The sequence below is a fragment of the Megalops cyprinoides genome, chromosome 19 (genome assembly GCF_013368585.1).
Source record: "Megalops cyprinoides isolate fMegCyp1 chromosome 19, fMegCyp1.pri, whole genome shotgun sequence".
Taxonomy (NCBI): domain Eukaryota; kingdom Metazoa; phylum Chordata; class Actinopteri; order Elopiformes; family Megalopidae; genus Megalops; species Megalops cyprinoides.
In genome coordinates, this window is record NC_050601.1 from 13,123,409 (window position 1) to 13,144,014 (window position 20,606).

At 47.8% G+C, this 20,606-nt stretch overlaps 1 protein-coding gene across 2 annotated transcripts in view; it reads right to left on the reverse strand.

Moving 5' to 3' along the window:
• Positions 1-491: 491 nt before the first annotated feature.
• Positions 492-20,606, reverse strand: part of LOC118794808 (rab11 family-interacting protein 3-like) — a 41,019-nt gene continuing 20,904 nt past the window's right edge. The window contains exons 4-15 of one of the 2 annotated variants that reach the window (XM_036553087.1): positions 19,991-20,163; positions 13,879-14,067; positions 11,069-11,203; positions 9,779-9,814; positions 9,258-9,351; positions 8,933-9,036; positions 8,430-8,570; positions 7,451-7,532; positions 6,635-6,772; positions 5,911-6,066; positions 5,324-5,464; positions 492-4,826 (exon numbers count right to left, since the gene is read on the reverse strand). In XM_036553087.1, coding sequence (XP_036408980.1) covers positions 4,713-4,826; positions 5,324-5,464; positions 5,911-6,066; positions 6,635-6,772; positions 7,451-7,532; positions 8,430-8,570; positions 8,933-9,036; positions 9,258-9,351; positions 9,779-9,814; positions 11,069-11,203; positions 13,879-14,067; positions 19,991-20,163 — 1,503 coding nt within the window. In that variant the 3' untranslated portion in view covers positions 492-4,712. The remainder of the gene's footprint in view (positions 4,827-5,323; positions 5,465-5,910; positions 6,067-6,634; positions 6,773-7,450; positions 7,533-8,429; positions 8,571-8,932; positions 9,037-9,257; positions 9,352-9,778; positions 9,815-11,068; positions 11,204-13,878; positions 14,068-19,990; positions 20,164-20,606) is intronic. The other variant, XM_036553088.1, reaches the window with a different exon arrangement.

Consider the following 20,606-nt stretch of genomic DNA (forward strand, 5'->3'; position numbering starts at 1 on the left):
CCGACTGAAGCGTTGCTCCCCCATCCCAGAGGCAGCCAACAGCACTGGAGCGTTGCAGCACGCTCACTGACCGAGATCACAGTAACTGAGAGGCAAAGAAGCAGCTGTGCTGCTCCGTACCATTCACTCCCACTCGTGCTTCACTCTCACGTTGCAATTACATATCATGGCAAACCTTTCACATTTCCATCACACCTCAACCCATCCCTCACATTACAATCACACGTTACAATCAAACTCACTCTTGCCTTACAAACAGATCTTGTTGCACATCTCACACCTGGAACCCTGTCACATTTTACAACCAGTCCACAAGCACACATGACCCCCCCCCATTCCAAAACTAGAGCCCACAAATAACAACGAAGGACACATTTAGGTTTCAAATATCTTCTTATTCAGGGCATTTCTCTCCCTCATTTTTACAGTAACTTGGAAAGTCTATTATTCTTCAAACAATGATATGATTACATCTTTCAGGATTTCTTCAGAGAAAATGGTAACATACAGCAGTAAACAATACTGATCTTTTAATTAATACAATATCTTCCACAATTAGAATAAACTGTAGTTTACAATATAATCCTCAGTTACCATGTGAATGAATGATTTCTCTTGGGTCTTTAAACTGGTGAGCAGTGAGTTCAGCACCCATGAGCGACGCCCGTGCCTTCAAGACAACGCTCTTTGGGCACTTGGAAGCTAAATTGTGAACAAGTCTTCATTTTTACAAAAAAGGAACCATTTATATACAGTGTACATTTCAACTTTATTGTATTTCTTTCACAGACAGACGAAAAAAAGTCACGGTCATTCAAACGCTGTTCAGACCAGCAGGAGGGCCGATTCTGAGAGAGAGGGCTGGCTCAACATAGCGTCGGCCCAGCTGACCAACATTTCAGCGCGGACGGGTCAGGAGATAAAGGAAATAAAGCCTCGCCAGTGATTCCAGTCTGACTGATCGATGACTATACATTTATTTAATTCATCTACTTAATCTAATTACTCAGCTGAATCTCATTTTAAGTGTACAGTTACAGCACATATCAACTAAAAAATACGCCTGTTTAAGTGTGTCCTAAATAAGTGTGGTCATGACCATGCAGACCACACTAAAGAAAGGTATACTCACTGCAGTTGCTCCATGAAATGGTCATATTCAGGTCAAAAATCGTTCTTTGGCAATTTTGAAAGCAGTTAAATGAAGTGAATTACGAGTGGTGTTAAAGTGCATTATAAAATTGTTAGTTAGGTAAAGTTCAATCCTGTGGTGGAGAAAGATTTGGACAAACTACAGATTCTCCTCTCCCTTTTAATTGCACCAGGTGTCTGAACAGTTGCGTCAAAGTGTGCTGAATTTCCCCTCAGTCCTCCACCAGGCATTAAGAATGCAGCAATTAACAGCCACCACGTTGAAGCTAAGGTTCTAGGTGAACGGACAGGTGTGCTGAGCAGAGTGCTTCTCTCTGACCCGTCTCTTCTGGCCTCTGATTGGCTCAGTGGGTTCTGGTCTCTCTCATGGGAAGCCACATCCCATGAGGCTGAAGATGCAGGCAGGTGCGGACCCTACAACCACAGCCTTTCAAGGTCTCTGGATCTCATTTTTTTTTTTTTTTTTACAGACATTATACAGTGAGCAGCTACCCATAAAGATAAAACAAACAAATAAATAAATAGTGCTTATATGACTAAATGACGACTGTGGTCTCAGTGCACAGTGCTACCATGCCAGCTTCCCAGGGGGTGGGGGTGGGGGGGGTTAGACGTTTTGGTGGAAAAACCTGCCCACAAAAAGTTTGCTCCTTGGACAGCATTTCCAAATTCGTCTAGCTGGACTTACAGCACTGAATCAAGCCACTCAGAAGTTAAGTTCCCTTCGCAAGTAAATAAAATATATCAACAGATTAAAGCATCCCACAAGCCACTGTGTTAAGAGGGAGGCAAAGGAATGGATTCAGTGAACAGAAGTGAAGTAAGTGTACCTGTGTGTCATATTTATATACACGTGTGTGAAACTAACACCAGGGAGGGGCACCGGAACTCAAATTCCTCCTGGGTACAGCTAATTCCCGACAGAGGGCCAAACTAAATACTCATTCTTCTTCCTCTCATTAAAAAAATAACTACATCTAAAGATTAGAAAAAAAACAACCATTTCCATGTACAGTAGTTTACATCTAAGGCCATTTCATTTTAGCACTGAATGAAGAAAGAATTAAGCAGGGAGTGCTTAGCTGCTTGAGTGAGCCAATCTCATCCAAGGCCCGTCCCCTCTGATGGTGTTGAGCGAGTCGGACACATGGCGCATCTGGCTTTGTAACTCCAATCCCAGAGCTATGCCAGCATGCCCGACAGCACTTCCAAATGCCATCCCTCACTAACATTGGCGGTAAATACGCCTGTCTGATGCCAACGCGTCAATCGCGGCCGTCGTTGAACAGGCGAGAGAGTCCATCGAGGCTGTTTTCAAGTGGCACTGGCTAGTCTTTAAATGTCCCGTTTGAACAAATCTGCCAGTCGCCTTGAAGATGTGTTGATGCTCCACGAAGGTCCTTCTCATGAGCGGCTCACGCAGCACTTTGTTGACTGTTCCTCACAGAGTCAGAGTTCCTGTGTCTGTCCCACTGGTTGCTCTTAGCCATCCCCTCCTCCAGTCCCGTTAGTAGTCCTGTAATGTTCTCTCTGTTTATTGCTTATGAACATCCATATGTTAATAAAGTTGGTCTTCGTTCCTGTACTTTTAAGGCATGGTTTGTTGAATGTGAGAATCAAAGGGCAAGTTGTTTTGTTTTCTGAGTGGGCCATTGACAATACTATTTTAACCAATGCAGTGCACAGATCAATCATAAGTGGTCGAGTTGCCCTGTTGGAAAATATGGGTGGGGGGAAAAGGGAGCTAGTCCGGGACCCCATGAAGTTGGCTTATTGCCTAAAATACGAGGGAAGAACTCATTTTGATCCGTTTGATTTGATTCGATCAGCAAAATAAAGGGCTGACTGAAGCGTTTCCCATACAGCTCACATAAGCCAGGCTCCCCTTCTCTTGCTGGAGATCACACACAGTTAAATCTGATGGGCTCCATCTCAAAGGACCGCACTTCCCACAACCCTCTGCTCAACCAGACAGGCCGCAACAAAGAGAAAGCAGTGACAACCCTGTGCCAGAAGTTTCACTAAGGTAGTGACAAGATTGTGTGTATGGCTGATAAGTGACCAGTGATAATAGGGTTAAAAAAAACAGGACCAAAGACAGGTGAAATTAAGCCTTCCCCCAAGTGTGTGCTTTCTTGAAGCAGTTCTGCCATTAAGGTTACACTCCCAGCTCAGCCCTCAGTTCCCACTAATATCCCATGAGCCCCCAGGTTATGACACAGCCCCTCCAACATGTGCGTAATGAGAACACAAGGATCCTTCACACACAGCCCCCTCACTCTGGACTTTTCTATGCATTACGGGCATGGCGTTTAATACACAAACACACATGCCCAAAAAAGGTCAAGTCCCTAAGGATATTCTCACAAACACTGGCCTTTGGGGTGGTGTTTACACTTTGTACCTGAACCCGAAAACCTCCCTCCCTCAGGCCAACGGGCCTCATTTAAAAGGGCTGCCTCACACACACAATTAAAATGGGGTGACTCACAGGGAGAAGAAAACTAGTATGGCTAACAAGCCATCAAAGCTTGTGGCTTAAAGAAGAATTTTGGCCCCTTTGTAACAGGAACTCTCCCTAAAAGGGCAAGCCTCACGTCCACAGCCGCCCCAGTGTAGGCAGTGCTTCACACACACTGAAATAGGGTTTGGTCTAATATGTGCTACAGGAACCCCTTCTCATTCTCAGACTGAGTCTGCCCTCAGGACCAAGAGAGAGAGACTGGTAAAAGGTGGCAGGAGGAGTACTGCAGATTTTTATTTCAGTTGATAAAGGATGCGATGTCAAGAGTGCAGTATAATATGATTGCTTTGAGACACCGAATATGATGGTATGTGTGTAAATCCGAATTATGTTTTTGGTCCTCTGGTTGTGCATCCTTGTAAGACAGCTGCACGGAGCTTCTCCCTCTGTCTCAGTGGAGGGCCAGGTGTGTACAGCTCCCTTCGTCGTAACCAGTTAATGCATTAAGAGTTTGGAGGGAGCAGCAAACTGCATTAACCATAGGGAGGAACCCTCCCACTGTGCGTCACATATTAGAAATATTTCCAGCAGCTCCGTATCGAAAGGACTAAAGACAAAGCATAAGTCTACAGTGAACAATTCAGCCCCTGGGTTTTTTTACACTGGCAAAACATCCACAACGCGGCTGCTGCCTCCCACCCGTGGGGGCGGACAGCACACCACACAGAATCCCAATCCAGAACACACAGTGAGGCGGCCCCTCCGTCCCCAACACAGGGGCGTCACAGGGGCCAAACAGTGCACCCACGCACTCACACACAAACATAACAGTAACAAACTCCTGCGTGCAACGACAAAGCCCACCACCAGGGGGCACAGCAGGAATCATTTTAATCTTCAGAGTGCTTTTGTCTCAGAGTGAGAGTTTCCTTCCTTTTTTACCATCGGGTGTGTACTGTGCACTGCGGCACAGGCGCTAACTGCCCCTCTGTGCCAAGGACACTGTGCCCGCTGTGCCAGGGGCAGTGCAGGGAGGTGGTGCGTGGATTGAAGGGTTTAGTCGGGGGTGGGATGGGGGTGGGCTTAAGGATGGCCATTACTTCACTTCCAGGATGGATGGGTTGGATTCCATGATGGCAACGATGATGCGGTCAATGTAGTCCTGCAATCTGTAGTTGATCTCCTCTTGCTTGTGAATAGCTTCCATTAGCTTCGAAGACAAAAAGGACAAAGAAATAATGCATGAGCATTGATGTTAAATGTTCTCGACCTTTTCAGCTTCACAAAACAGGAAGAGACATGAAAGAGGCAGGATTTATGAGCTAAGAGAAGGAAAAGCCTCTAATTTCTCTCCCAAAATTGACTGAATAAGAGAGAAACATACAGAAGGCACCGGATGTAGATTGTTTTACTGCGGAAATGAAGTGCTTATATAAAAGAGGGGAATGGGTTATAAAAATATTATAGGTTTTACATGCAGCATTTCTATTGTTATCTTATTTCAGCATCATTGAGACAACTCACGAGAGCTCTTATGTTGTCATCAGCTGGTACCTGATAAAAAAGAACATCTATACTATGGATCACAAGCTGAGTGCTTCTATACTGTAATCATCAGCTGATAAGAGAAAGACAATGCTGAGGCAACGCTGTGATAATCAGATGATAATGCACAGACGGATGCCTCGCTGTGACGGTGAGCCCCACCTCGTCCCGGGACACGGAGTTGATCTCTGCGGCCAGTGACTCAGAGAAGGAGGCAGCGAACAGGTTCTTGGCTCCCTGGATGCTGAGATTGATGATTTGCCCATTCAGCTCGTCGTTCTGCTCCTTCAGGCCACGGTTATCCTGTCGGGGAGAGAGGACCGTCAGTCAGCAATCACACAAACACTTGCGCGCGCACACACACAGACACACACTCATTCTCCTTTTTAGCCCAAAAGAATGCTGTGCCAGCCTCAAAACCCAGGTCACCTGTGGTGTGCAGTCAGCGATTTCGCAAATCCCCTTCCACAGCAGCAGACTAGATGAATGAATGAATGACTGAAAAGGTCAAGGTGCTGGCATTTGAGCCACGCCGCGGCTGTAGCGAGACACCTGGGGCCACTGTGTGTGATGTGGTAAGGGACGGGCTGCGCTGTGACTGCACCAAGGTGACACTGGGCCCACTGCAACAGTGACACGGGCCCAGCACCCACATGCCCAGCACCGGAATGTATACTGCATTCCTGCTTAATCAGCTTCTCAATGGGGCATTTTGTGCGTATCTTTGTTGTATACAGTATGTTGTTCACCTGCTTGAGCCGGCGGATCTCCTGCTCCAGCTCGGCCTCGCGTGCGCGCGTCTGGTACTCCTGCAGCCCCGCGCTGGCCGAGCGCCCGCTCTTGGCCTCCGCCTCCAGCTTGTACAGCTGCAGGTGCTCCAGCTGCTTGCGCAGGTCCTCGATGAGCTGAGGGAGAAACCCGGGGGGGTTAGAGCAGCACGCAAATACCACAGATCCTAACACACACACACATGCACTCCACCATATGACAGGCCAGTAAATGACAGTACATGTACGCACACCACAGTATCTAACGTCATGCAGCAGAACACTACAGGTATTTTACATCATAAATCATAACAATGCCTACCTGTCAATCAAACAACAAATAGCCTACAGGGCTAAAGCAAGTCTACCAGCTCTTTAAACTTATCAACTCAGGATTGTCAGGATTGGGAAAATTGGTTCAATTAACAAAGTAATTAGCTTATGTGCTTCAGCCAATGGGAGCCACTAAAAACCGCTGTCTAAAAACAATCATGAATCTAACAACTGGAATACATATCACCTGATAGACCTGAGTGATGGAGAATAACGGAATTGAACAGAGTTGCTTGTTTTACCCACGGTGAGTGATGGTTCAGTTCACATGCTGGCCTGAGGACAGCAGCAGCTCTGAGATCACACTGACAAATGAGCAAAGGCATGGCACACAGGCTGACCTGAGAACAGCAGCTCTGAGGTCACAGCTCACCTCCTGCGTGCACTCCTTCTCCTTCTGGTTTTTGTGCCGCTCGTGCGACAGCTTGTCCGACACCTTCCTCCGCACCTCCAACTCCTCAGTCAGCCTCAGCGTCATGTCCTCCGTCTCGTCCTGCAGCTTTCTTTTCTCCTGCAGGGGGTATGGAGGGTTCCATCGGGGTGAGCAGCTTAGAGCCGCACTATACACTGTATCCTAAATCCTATATGCTGACTGTACTTGAGGGACTTAGAGAGCAGCACCTATCTATCTATATATGTGTGCATGTGCATTAATTAAAAGTACCACATAAAATGCCACTAATGTCACCATTTATCCTGATTATCCCTTGGATATTGACTGGAGAGAAAAAGTACCCCTGGTTATATCCTCAATGCGAGATGAAGCATGGTGATGTCATGGAGCAAGAAGATGAAGCATGATGATGTCATGGAGCACAGTGATGGCATGGAGCATGGTGATGGAGCATAGTGATATCATGGGGCGTTGTGGTGGAAGATAATGATGCCATGGAGCATGGTGATATCATGGTGCATTGAAGAGGAGCATGATGATGTCATGGAACATGGTGATGTCATGGAGCATGGTGATGGAGTGTAGTGATATTGCATTGCAGTGGGGAATGGGGATGTCATGGAGCATGGTAATATGTTGGAGCCTGAAGATATGGCATGGCGATGGAGTATGGCGATGGCCCATGCTGATGTGATGGAGGATAGTAACGGTGCATGCTGATGTGTGGGGTAATGAGAAGAGTAACCGAAGGAGAAAGCGGCTGCACTGTTTGCCCGAGCCTGGCGCTGCCCTCACCTCCTCCAGCCTCTCGATGTTGGCGCGCAGACAGGGCACACAGGACCGCAGCTCAGCGTTCTCCTCATCCAGCTGCTGGAGTCTGAAACAGCACCGACAAGCCGCCATCACTCAATGGCCACTCTGCCAAAGTACGGCACGCAAGCGGTCACTCTAAATCCATGCGGCTCACAATCAACCGTGGCAAATGCTGCGTATTATCAGAACAAATTCACAATGTTTTCAGATGAACTAGGTTGGTTTTGCATTTTACTATACTTGTATTGATAAAATGGAATTGTGTTTAAATGCTTTTTCCTATCAGAAATTATTTTTGATGCAAAACTGAACTACTGTTACTACTACCATATATGAGACAATGGCTACTGCCTCCTATCTAATGACTTCACTAAAACATACACAGAACAGAAATACAAATATGGGGAGTTAATAGGCTAGACTCTAGACTGTCTGGTATCACAGGTTTGGTTTCAGCCACTAGATGGCAGTGAGTGTCTGCTGCCTTTTCCAGAAGAGTGGCTCTCAAGCTCCTGCACACTTACGATAACAATGTTAAATAGAGTACAGTGGTTCTGGCTCATATTAACATATGTAACATATTGTTTTAAATTAAACATACCTCAAAATATGAAAAAGCTGAAATGTATCTTCTGTCAACAAAAACAAAAAGCAATCCTATTCCAATCAAATTCCTGCTATAGACTATCTGTTATTACACTCAACAAGGCCTACGGCTGTACTGTTCTGCAATGCAACATGGTCCAGGAGCGCATATTAAAAACAAAAACCACTAACGTGATATCCTCAGGACAGCGCTCCTGATGAAGCAATAAAAATGGACAAAATACATTTCCTGGTTTCCTGTCCCAAAGCCTATTAGGGAATTCTGAACCCTCCGTGGGCTCCTGCGGCCCCTGTGGGTGTGCAGATGGTGAAAAACAGACTCAGGGGTCGTGTCCGTGGCGACGCCAGGGCCCACCTGCTCTGCAGGTTCTCCAGCTCCATGCCGCGCTCACGCTCCAGCTTGCAGAGCGCCTCCTTTTGCCTGCGCGCCTCAAACTGCAGCGCCTCCTCCGCCCCCGCCTCCTGCTCCTTCAGCTGCTCCTCCAGAGCGTTGGCCCTGCACAGACATGGCAGGGGGCCGCGGTTGGTGAACCGGGATGTCCGTGACCCGTCACTCACGACTCGAAGAATAACTGACACATGCTAAAGCTAAAATGCTAACCAAATGCGAAATCTAACCCCTCTGGAGCTTTATCCTACCATTTGAGTAACTAATTTGAGCAAGTATTTCCTTCTGCTCTTGCACAGTGTTCTTTGTTAATTTCAGTGATAATGGAACACTTGAAGATGTGACAATGTTGTATAACAACTGAAAAATATCAGACTTGCTCAAATGTGCACCTCCAGACACAGCAGGTTGCTGGCTATACTGTGCGGGCCGCTGTGACGCAGCACCCAGGCACAGCCGACGCCGCTCACCTGTGCACCAGCTGCAGGTTCTCCTGACGCAGGCGTATGTGCTGCTCCGCACTGGCGGCCGAGTCCTTTTCCAGCTCCGACACGCGCTTCTCCAGGAACATCACCTGCAAGGGGAAAAGGGACGGTGGCAGGGCAGGAGCCACACTACATGCTTAGTTCCATCACTTCATCGGACCTTGCGTATGGATCATGTGCTCATGTACAGTACTGCAGTGTTTCAATCTGTGGTCACCTGGCCCATTTCCCATAATCCCACCCTGAAAAAACAACACCTTGCTAACGGGGGTATGTGGGGCTGATGATGGCTTGCGGTACAGTGCTCTACCTTGTCCGTGAGGTCTGTGTCACCCAGCTCCAGGATGTCACGGGACAGGTCGTCCATGGGGTCCAGGGTCAAGGTACCGCTCTGGAGGAGGTGTCTGTGGAGGAGAGAGGGGACCAAGACCGTAAGCACTCCCAAACTCCTCCCTCAGACAAACAACTGGCCTTCCTTCCCAGTTCCTAGCAGGACTAACGCATTCAGTTTCCTTCAAACTCTCTCAGACACAGCGGTTTCTGTATAAGCCTCATCTTCTTTTGACAGGTAGAAAAAGGCTGAGTGGGGCAAGCCTGTCTAAGCCTCGCCAATGCCCTGCTGTAATGCTGAACACATGACTGAGCCTCAGGCTTCCTGCCTGTGTCGTGGGCCCCCTTGCTCTCCTACCCTCTCTTTCCTTGCTGATAAGGTAAGCGTGCAGCCTTCTCTTCCCACAGACATTGAAAGTCCACACTGTCTCACATACAACACAGTACTGCAGTCTCTACTCTGTATTTGTAACAGTCATAAGGACTGTGATGTTCACATACCTTGCCACCTTTTTGCTTGAGAGTCTCTTGCTGGTGCTGTGGGTGGAAAAAGACAGGAATCTTAGAAAGAAAGAGTAGAAGAGGAGGCGCAGGAGAAAAGAGCCTCCTTCGACCCCACGACCCCGTGACCCCTCTGGCAAAGCAGCCAGAGAGGAGGGGGTGGAGTGGGGGGGGAAGGGAGGGCATCCAGAGTCAGACACACACATACACACAGCTCAACAAGGAGACGTGCCAGCACGGCATGCAGCCACTAGGCAGTGCTGTCAGCTGCCCAAACTGACAGACTCCACATCAGATGGGCTCCTGTAACTGGACTGACCTGGAGGGGTCTCCAGGTCAGAGGTCACTGGGCCTAAACTGCCGTCCACACAGAGGCCTGTTTATACATTTTGATATGACTCCCAACATGTGGAATATCACTTATGCAGGTCTCTTAGGCTCCACATAAATGTGAAGATATAATAAAACTAGATTTTACTTTACTTACTTTTTAGCAACAAATATGAATACTGCTCCATATAACTGTTAAGTGATCTTACTGTGAATTATCCAAACAATGTAATGTACGAAGATATATAAAGAATGCTACGCTGTGGCCAGCGTCAGTCCTGTGCTCTGTGCACTCCGAGAGGGGGCTATCGTGGATAAGGCACCTGGGGCAGGCACAGGTGTGGCCCTCTCAAGCACGCTTTCACTTACTGTAGGTCTCATTCAGTGACCCAGACGGCTCATTTGGAGAGAGTGGAGCGCGTACATTTGAAAAGTAACGGCGAACACATTTTGACTTAACCATACAAATGAGCACAAACCTCACCGCATGCATCCAGACAACACTGTACAGAAGCTTTACAGGCTAGAAAGCAGTCGCTGCCATACAACTACTTACCTGGGCTACCTCTGAACTACAGCCATGACAAAGAGCTAGAACAGCAAGTACAGATTCAAGAAGCTCCGAAACAGATCTAAGCCCAACACGCAGCACACACACACACACACACACACACACACGTACGCACGCACGCAGCACACACACACACACACACGTACGCACGCACGCAGCACACACACACACACACACACGTACGCACGCACGCAGCACACACACACACACACACGTACGCACGCACGCAGCACACACACACACACACACACGTACGCACGCACGCAGCACACACACACACACACACGTACGCACGCACGCAGCACACACACACACACACACGTACGCACGCACGCATGCACGCACGTACACAGGGAGCGGTAGGGAGAACGTGGAGGAGCATGCGTTACCTATTCATTTCAAGGAAATTCAGGCGTGTGGAGAGGTCCTCGAGGCGACTAATTTGTTTGTGACACTGGCTACAGAAAAAGTCAAGCACCTCCTCCCTGAGAAAGCTCTGAAAGCTGGCAGGGAAAGGATCGGCGCTGAGGAGAGTGAGAGAGAGAGGGAGGGAACGGGGTGAGTGACTGACGAGAGGAGAGAGAAGGGTCGGCTTCTGAGCTCATGCGCACAGGGCCGTCGAGGCTCGGGAAAAGCCCCCATAACACTGACACTTTGGCTTATGTCCACAGGGAATTTCTACAGCCATTTCATATGCAGTAGTAGATGTGCATACCTACAGTAAAGGTATCAGAACCGCTGACACAGAGTAGGCCAATAAAGTTTCCCCGTTATTTGATCAACAGCCCATCATGATAACAAATGAAATGAACTCATTTGACCATAAAGTAGTTGTTCCATAGTCCTGGTTGCATCGCTGTAGAATGTGGGATACAGCTAGGCTTGGTCTTACTGTGACCTGAAGAAATTAATGATTAGGGCTGAAGCAAACTAATCACAGATGCAACGTGTGGTTAGAAAACAATTAGTACAGTTACATGCCAGACAGAAGCCAATGTGTCAGAACTAGACAGTCACGGTTACACAGCTGAAGACCCCAGTTCAGAAGCTGTGGGGGGGTGAGTGAGCAGTCGTTACACAGGGGCTGAACAGTGACTTGGTTGTAGTGGAGTTGTGTTGTTTCTTATCCAGGATGAGCACCTCACAATGGGTCAGAAGACCAGAGTCATAGTGGTACCAGTTTAAACCTCACACTTGGGTCGACGATAATGGTTGATAATGGCAGCAGGTTTGATTCCTGGCTGAGATTACTACTGCTGTGCCCTTGAAGAAGGCACTTAGCCATCAATTCAAGAAACTACTTGTATAAGTGCATAATATTAAAAATGTAAGTTGGTTAGCATTAGGCTCTCTTCCACAAGCATAAACGTGATGTAACAGGTTAACATCTGGGCAGATGTTCAGCACTGATGACTTCACCATAACCAAGCTTTCCCAGAACAGACCTTCACCCAGAAGCTAATGAGGGAGCGTGCCTCCAGACATGCTGATGAGCACCAATGAGTGCTGCAGCCGGGTCTGAATGCTCCCCACAGACCGGCCTCCTGTCCGGCCATTACATGCTAAAAGCCCTTCCTATTGATTACATAATACTGCTGCCTGCTTCTGGCGCGATCGCGGCAACAAAAGCCGAAGCGCTCACGCCCGGCGGGCTGTGCTGGTGAGCCTGCACTGGTGTTCGCTCTGGGCCTAATGCACCAATACCCAATGACAGGGACGGGAGAGGGGTTCAAAATGACTCACCCGCTGGCTGCTAGCGTCTCCCTCACACCCTGCACCGTCTCACACACCTCACTCTCAGCAAGAGAGATGATCAGTGCTCTGTTTATTCGATACATTACAATTACCCGCGTCTAGATGCACCCCATCCCAGACACTGTAAAAATTTCTTAATGGCGCCATGGGAATTGTTCTGCAAATCGCAAACTGGCTGTTATTCTGAAGTGTGCACTAAGTGATGCCCCGATATTGCTTTTGGGACCTATGGGGTTATTGCACTCAACTGGCACGGCATCACCAGCAATAACGCTGCTTACTAGAGCAGAACTCATGACTCAGCCTCACCCTGAGGGGAGTCTGCATGGAGAGCCCAGTATTTCAGCGGCCAATTTTCCCACAGTCTGGGAGCCTTGTCTGCACGTGAGATCTGGCCCTTTGTCGACTGCTACTACAGAGAAATTGGCCTCCAGAAATTAATTTCCCAACAGTGCAACACCCCCATGGTCAGACACTTTAACTGTGTCACTATCAATAGACTCAGTTGCCCTGTCCTGCAGATGTATTCGACCCTACTATGCATGAGGGGCGACTCTGCAAAAAGGCGTTTCAGGTCTGTGTGTGAACCGGGCTCTAGAGAACAGCACCACTGATCCTGTAGAGCCTGCAGGTGGCGACAGGCATCAGGCCTCATCACCGGACCCAACTTAATTACCTATTCAGTACGTAAGTTCCAAGCCAGTCAGTTAATACCATAAAAACGGGAAACAAAGATTAGCAGAGTGCTGGATTATATTACATGGCTTTAACAGGAATTAGGTATTAGCCCACATTACCAATCCTGGATAAAAACACAGAATGCAGGCAGGGAGAGGCAGAGGAGAGAGAGAGAGAAACACAGAGACAGGTGTGAACACACTGAGAGGGACAGAGCAGTGCACCGTGTTAGACACACACAAAGACACACCACTGACTGACACACACTCTACAACCATGTGTCAGAGGCTCATTGACAGGCAAGCTCTGTGCATCATTTTGTCCTTGTATCTGGAACACTCATTTAGTTACTGGCACATGTGAGAATATCTGTCTCATCTTTATCCTACAGCCGAACCTTATCTCTGCCTAAATTGCCTAAAGTTGTTTTAGTTCATTCCGCCTCTCACTGACATTTGTTTCATTGTCGCTGGTATGAATTATTGAGCTAATCCTGGCAAAATATTACATTTTTACTGATCTCCTTCATTATCTGCAGCTCAAAATGTAATACTTCTGTTTATCTTGTTTTATTAACTCCTCTGGTTCACAGCAGAAATGCATAGCTGTATAATTTGTGAACATGAAGTGCTAGCAACTACTGTGTGAATGGTTAGACGGGCTGAATGGTTAGACTGGCTGAACTCTAAGGCGGGTGGAGTCCGTCGCCACGGAGAGTGCGTCACACTGTCATTTCCCTGAGGCCATGGCCGTGTCGGTCCCTCACCTGGGAGACAGCAGCATGCTGGGGCGCTGCACCTGGCCAGCCGAGCTGCCCTCCTCCTCCGTCGCCCCCGCTGGGCTGTCCAGGGCCAGCTCCGAGTCATGGCCCTCCCCGAAGTCCTCAAAGTGCTCCTCCTCGCCGCCCACCACCGTCACCAGGGAGTGACTGTTTAGCTCCGAGCCCAAGGAGAGCCTGGGAGGGGGGAGGGGAGGGGGGGCTGGTGAGCACACACTTGCTGCACTGTAGAGATACACACATCGGAAGTACTCATAGCAGACACTAAAATATGACATAATCAGAGCTGACGAGCAGATTGTTCTTATCAGACCATCCTGCAGGTATGTCAGGGCACACACCCCCACACACACCACACCTCTCATACTTTAGAAACACTGCAGCCCCTTTCACATGCTTTGGTTGCTCTCATGCTAATGAAGACTCGGCCTTATCAAAACCAATCTGTGCACTGAGAAAAAGGGCACATGTGTTTCCTCCAGGGCCTCGTGAACCGGGCCTTATTTCCATTTGCCATTTATGAGAGAGAGATAAATCAGCACGAATGTGACACAGTTGATGCCCGCACGCAGCCGTCCCTTTGGCATCATTTACATTTCAAGCCTTTTAAATGACAGCGTGCTAGACGCCATGGGACATGTACAGGCCAGTCCCACAGCATTTCCCCCACCCCTTTGTGTAGAGGATGAATCGGCTAACAGAGTACAGGGAATACTGTGAGGTTTGGCCAATCAGATCAGAGCAGGGTGTGGTTATTCGAAGTATGAGATAATGAGAGGCGGGCACATTGAAAGAGGAAGAATCAGCTGGCGTTGTTAACCTTTTTTAACTGCACCTTGGGCCACACTGACCTGTCAAACAATCTCAGACAGCTGTAATGTTGGAAATGAACTTCCTACTTAATTACACAGATTCTCAAAAAATGTGCCCATTACATATTTTTGATCACTTCAATTCCTCCTACTAACACTGCAAAACAGCAGGGAAAGATAGGGAGGTGACTAGAAAAACAAGATCACAGCTAGATACGTATTTACAATATTACCTTGCATCACCTGGTGTGCAACGATTTAAAGAACACGTTCAATGCCTTTTTTATACAAGGGCACTGCCTTTGTAAAAGTGTGTTAAGAAGCTAAATAAATGACTGTCAGCATGGCAACGAGTGTGTGAGAGAGTGTCATGAGTGAGGCAGCTTCCTTCATCTGCTGGAATGGATGTTGCCAAGGTGATGTGACGTCACTGACCTCAGGTAAACGTTAACTGGAAAAAAAAAAAAAAACCTGGCTATACAAAATAGGGCTTCCTTCCCTTCATCAGACGTCATAGGAAACAATACTAATGTGAAAGATGAACTCAAAGCGAAAAAGCAACTGCAAGAATATCCTTTTGTTATTCTAACCTAACAGTAACAAAGCTCACAAACATACAGGGGGTAAAATCTTTAGTCTTTAAGCGCTGGGGTTGTTACTGAAGATTCCACAAGTGTTCACACAGTGACTTCCACCTATTCACAGGTCACAAAGTCGCATAACAGTTCCATAACAGTTACTGGCTATTTTACCATTTTCAGTCAGGTTTCAAACTCAATCCAACCCAGACAATCCAAACATGAGCTGCTGCCCAAATCCTCTGAGAAAAGTAGTCAAGTATGTTTACACTGTTAAAGGTACTGCATTTGAGAAAAAAAAACTTTCCTTTAATGGCAACCCTACAATACATTTAACATAAAAACCCTTCAGGGAAGTAAAGGGAAAAATCATACCTTTAGCCTTTCACATATCAAATTGTTAGTAGAACATTGAAATGGTACATTTACCCAGAACAAATGGTCACAATCAAGTCTGTAATGACTGCACTCAACAGATTCTCCTGATTGTGTGTGCTGATTCAGCCTGCCATGACTGCATCTAACTGATGACTCATTCCACAGATGATGACTGTCTTCAGCACAATCTGTACAAGTTTTGCAATTAGCAGTACAGGCTAACATGCCAGTTCCTCTAAATCCACCAGGTTCTTTGTCTATGGAAAAAGGCTCAACTTTTTCATTTAGTTAAACCCCCCCACAGAAAGCTTGTTTTAGTTCAAGAGGCTTACGCAGCTAACCCAAAAAGGAAAACATTTAAGCCAAACCAGCCAAACTGGCCCTCATTTTCAGAGCAAATGGAGGGCAGGGGGAAAATGCCCTAAACCTCCCAAATACACAAACTACAGTATTCATAACAGCATATTCAGACAGAGTATCACTAGTGCAGCAGGCAATAGTGAAAGCAGGGAGTGACTGCAACAGGCACGTGAACAGCCAGTGCTCTGAAGCAGCCAGAACCTGCCTTCTCTGTTTCAACCTACAACCTTCAGCCAAAGGACCCAAAATAAGACGCCTAAAGTGCGTCTCCTCGGCGCGTGTGCCCTGCTTACCCTCGGCTCCGGCCCACACAGGCGCTCAGACGGAGAGCGGGCAGCGCGGACGAAGAGAGGGAACGCATCCCTCACGTCTCTCACTTGTTTACCCGACCACCACTTGGAAACAGAGCGCTGGTCCCAAACGCACCCTCTCTGCTAGATCAAACAAGCTCCTTACGCTGCTCCTTCTGTGGGGTCTGTTCCGTTCAAGCCTCGAATAAAGACTGCCGCACATGGAGGAAGGTTAATCAGATTTACAATAAAGCGGAGTGACTGTAGCCGCTGCGATTATATCCTATAAGAGGGGCCCTGGGACGTGTGAGCGGGGGACGGGGGTTAATCCTGTTTAATTTCTAATCCTGCACAAGAGCACGCATTCACACGCAGACGCGCTGAACCTCCAGACTCGCGCGGCCATTGGGGTACATTGCAAAACCGAGGCGAGAGCTTAACAGGTTTAATGAACAAACACCCACCGTCGTTCCATTCCATGCCTGCGATTTAACACCGCCCAGCAAGCGCTGGACACGGCAGTTACACAACCACGCGTGGCAGGGAATGAAAACGGTGGCCGTGGTCCGGCCACGTGCACACTTCACATAAGAGTTGTGTCCTTACTTATTTTTAGCACAGTATTAGTGCTGTATGCTACGGCTTTCACAACAAATACACTCGGCCTGAAAGAGCGCCTTCCAGGATAAAATACTTTTGGATTTACACTTAACACAACCCCCTTCTCCTTCACTAAACAAGGAAGGACGTTCGCTTACGCATCCACCCTGGTGCCGGAAATGACAAAAATGTGATGGGCCAGGAAACAGAAAGAATGGCTTCAGAGAGCCAGTAAACCCACAGTATGGCAGCACATCCATTCATCTCTAATGAAAAAAGCGCACACACCGTGAAGCTGAGACAGAGGAGCAGACACTCTCGTGCAAAGCCCCGCCAGGCACAGAGCCTGCCGGGGAGGCTCATAACGTCGGGAATTCTGCATGAGCTAAGCCGAGGCTTCTGGGAAATGGGCTGAAGAATGTAGCCAAGAAAATTACTATGGGAAAAAAAAAAAAGAACTTCAGTGACGGTGGAAATTTTAAGACAACACAGAGGGGATACAGAGAGAGAGAGAAGGAGGAACACACCATTCTGAGGCGACCCACTGAGCAATCAAGAAGAGCAGGAAATTAATTTGGGCCGGTCTGACAGCTCCGATAGAGGAAGCCTATTAAATGATTGCAAATAAATTAATTTCCTGATCATTTTTAATTAATTAAAAATTGACAATGTCCGTATTCAAGAAGCTAATTTCTATAGCGTCCGGCTTTCAATGGGATTAACGGAGTAGTCTTCAGAGAGGGGGAGGCTCTGAGCTCTGGCATGGCCATTCAGTTTCCTGGGTCAGAGCGAGATGAGGTGTTAACTGATAAAACCAATCAAAAGGAAAAGCAAATGCCAACTCCACACTCCCTGCATCGCAAGGCTTTCTGATGAAGGGAAGCAAAAACACCAAGTAGCCAGCCAGTAAGGATCTGCTGTTGGGCTCAAACGATCATCCCCCGTTGGCCTGTCCTGTCGCTGACCTGTAGATCCTGCAATGGCAGCACCTGGCGAGCCGGTCCCACAGGTGGCGGGTGCTTATACCCCCATGGGCACAGCTGCTGCCCACTTGGGTACCCGGGCGCTCCACCCATCCCTCTCACCTGTGGGGATATGCTACGGCGCTGATTGCTCCTGTTGGTCTTAACTGCAAAATACTAATCACTGTGATATGAAGCAGGGTATGTGTGCTCAGGCTCATACTGAACACCGCCATCAGTGCTGGTTACTCGAGTGTGTGGCATTTTCTCTGAGAAACACCTGGGGCTCAGACATCAGTGCGTAAACAGCAGCGTCTGTCCGTGAGCTGCTGCCAAACAGGTGGCGGCCTGTAATCCCGTTCTTCAGTGAACGGGACGGTTGGCAGCACGCGTCTACCCAGCTGTATAACGTATGTGCACGCCCAATACTGGACTATACCGCAGGAGCACTGGGATTCAAAGAGCCCTGTAAAAATAGTACTGTTCCAGACAGAGTGAGACAGCACTGTTTTAATGGGGTGCATAAATGTGCTCCAGCTCCTGCTGTGGCTGTAGATATGCCTTGGAAATGCTGTGAAGCCGAGGTGAAAGCAAAGGTGTGACACTGAGGGAATCAATCACAGTGCATGTCACAGAAAAGATTAATGAAGGAACATTTAACAGGGACCTTGATTATAATCACCTAAGGTCCAGGGAAAAGCTTCAATTATTCTGCGACATTGACACAGACTGTGTGTAGTTCAACAGGCTGAGAGGGGAGGCAAGACTGATTACAAAGGCAACGGCTTCAGGGGCATCTTGAGATGAGGCAAGTGCTCCGTTTAAGGAGGAATTTTCAGATGAGATTCATGCCACCTTCGATTTTTCTCTTAAAACCACACAGAACTATGTGCAAAACGAAGATCTGGTATTACGACTTTGTATTTTACTGAAGCAGGTCTTACATTACCAGAAGAATATTAAAAGTGTTTTACCTGGACAAGCTGAAAATAGTTTTTTACAGGACATTTTACAATGGCCTACCAGATGCATTGTTGTCAAAAATGTCCCAATATCTTTCAGCAGGAGGATCTCCAGTTTTTGTTTAAAGAAAGGAGCCGTGAACCTGCTAATTGTACTGAAAACGTCTCATGCAGAGGAAAGAACTGTGTACACAGTTTTGTCACATGAAACAGTCTAACTATAACCAGACAACACCTTGTACTGTAATTATGCCAGCCAACACCTTTATCGAGTTTTTCCATGAAAATGTACATTGATGTGTGTGTACTACAAGTGAGTCCCTACCTATTTGGTTGTCAAATTCACTATGCTATGGGTATTCGCATTTACTGCACCTGAACCATTTAGCTCTTTTGCAACTTTTCTTTTACCGGAAGGCTCTGGTCTTCCATCTACAGGACAGGTGTCCACTCATCGTGTGCTCTAAGATCCTATAAACTAATCTAGGCTGGACGTCGACACACAAACACAGCACTCATTCATTCACATACCGGTTTATAATAGGCACAGGTACTGTGGGAATTTGATTCAAAAGGTGGGTGGTCTTACTGGACTTAATGGAGTCCAGTAACACCAAACAGCTGTATTACAGGTAAAAATACCAATCTGGCAATGGTATGCTAAAACTCCACAAGGAGCCTGGACCAGCAGGAAATTCAATCTGAACAGAGGGTCCAGATGAGACACAGTGGCATACAGAGCTATACACTCACAACGATTGGCTGGGGGTTTTAATAACCTGAGTTTAAAAATAGCGTGGCGTGACCAGAGAGTCTAATAATGAGAACAGGAGTGCCGGTCAAAGGTCAAGCATTCTCAGACCACAAGCATCAACAGAATCTAATCAGCAGCTGCCTCCAGACCCTGGGAGCGGTCCTAATTAAAGCAGAAAACATGCAGGAAATGCAGAAAGTGGGACCGCAGCCTCTCCTGTCATTAGCGAGTAGAGTGGTGGATGTTTGGCTTGTTTAAAGACTGTGAGTGACGTATAAGTACACCTTATGGCAGCGCACAGGCTGCTCTGACAGGGGAAGAGGAGGGGCTTCTTGAGTCAGGTGACGTGGTGAGGGCCCAGTGCCAAGGCGCTCGGGGCGCGGGCAAAGCGGGGCTCCCCTCACCTTCTCCCGCCCTCCTCGGGGTCGTGCAGAGCGGCGTCGATGGCGCTGTCCGTCTCCACGTCCTCGTGCAGCTCGGGGTGCGGCAGCGTGCCCGTGTCCTCGTCCGTGAAGGTCTCGCACTCGCTGTAGGTGCTCTCCGAGCCGAGGTACGCGCTGTCCGTCACCTCGTTCTGCTGCGGGGGAAGAGGGGAGGCTGTCAATGCCCTCTGCTGTGAGAACGCAGCACACCGCAGCTACACCAGCCCCTACATCTCAGATCTAGCACCCTGTTGTTTTCCTTGTTTGTAAAGTACAAAACCCATGCTGCCACAGCGGTGGTGAAGATGATTTCCCGCACCTGGTGCCGGCTGAATGTGTGAATAGCCCATTTAGCCTTGCGGCCTCATTGTCTTAGCATACCCCGATCAAGGCATGTCATGCTGAAATGCGGCTTATGCAAAACTCTGAACTAGTTACTATATCTGTCTGTGGTATGTGATTGACAGTGATAATCAGGCAACATTCACGTCACATCAGGAGCCAAATGCATCTTTGCGATGAATAAAGTTCAAATCTGGCATTCAAAAAGCCTTGCTCTACACAGTATGGCCACCCTTGAGCATGTGCTGTAAGATCT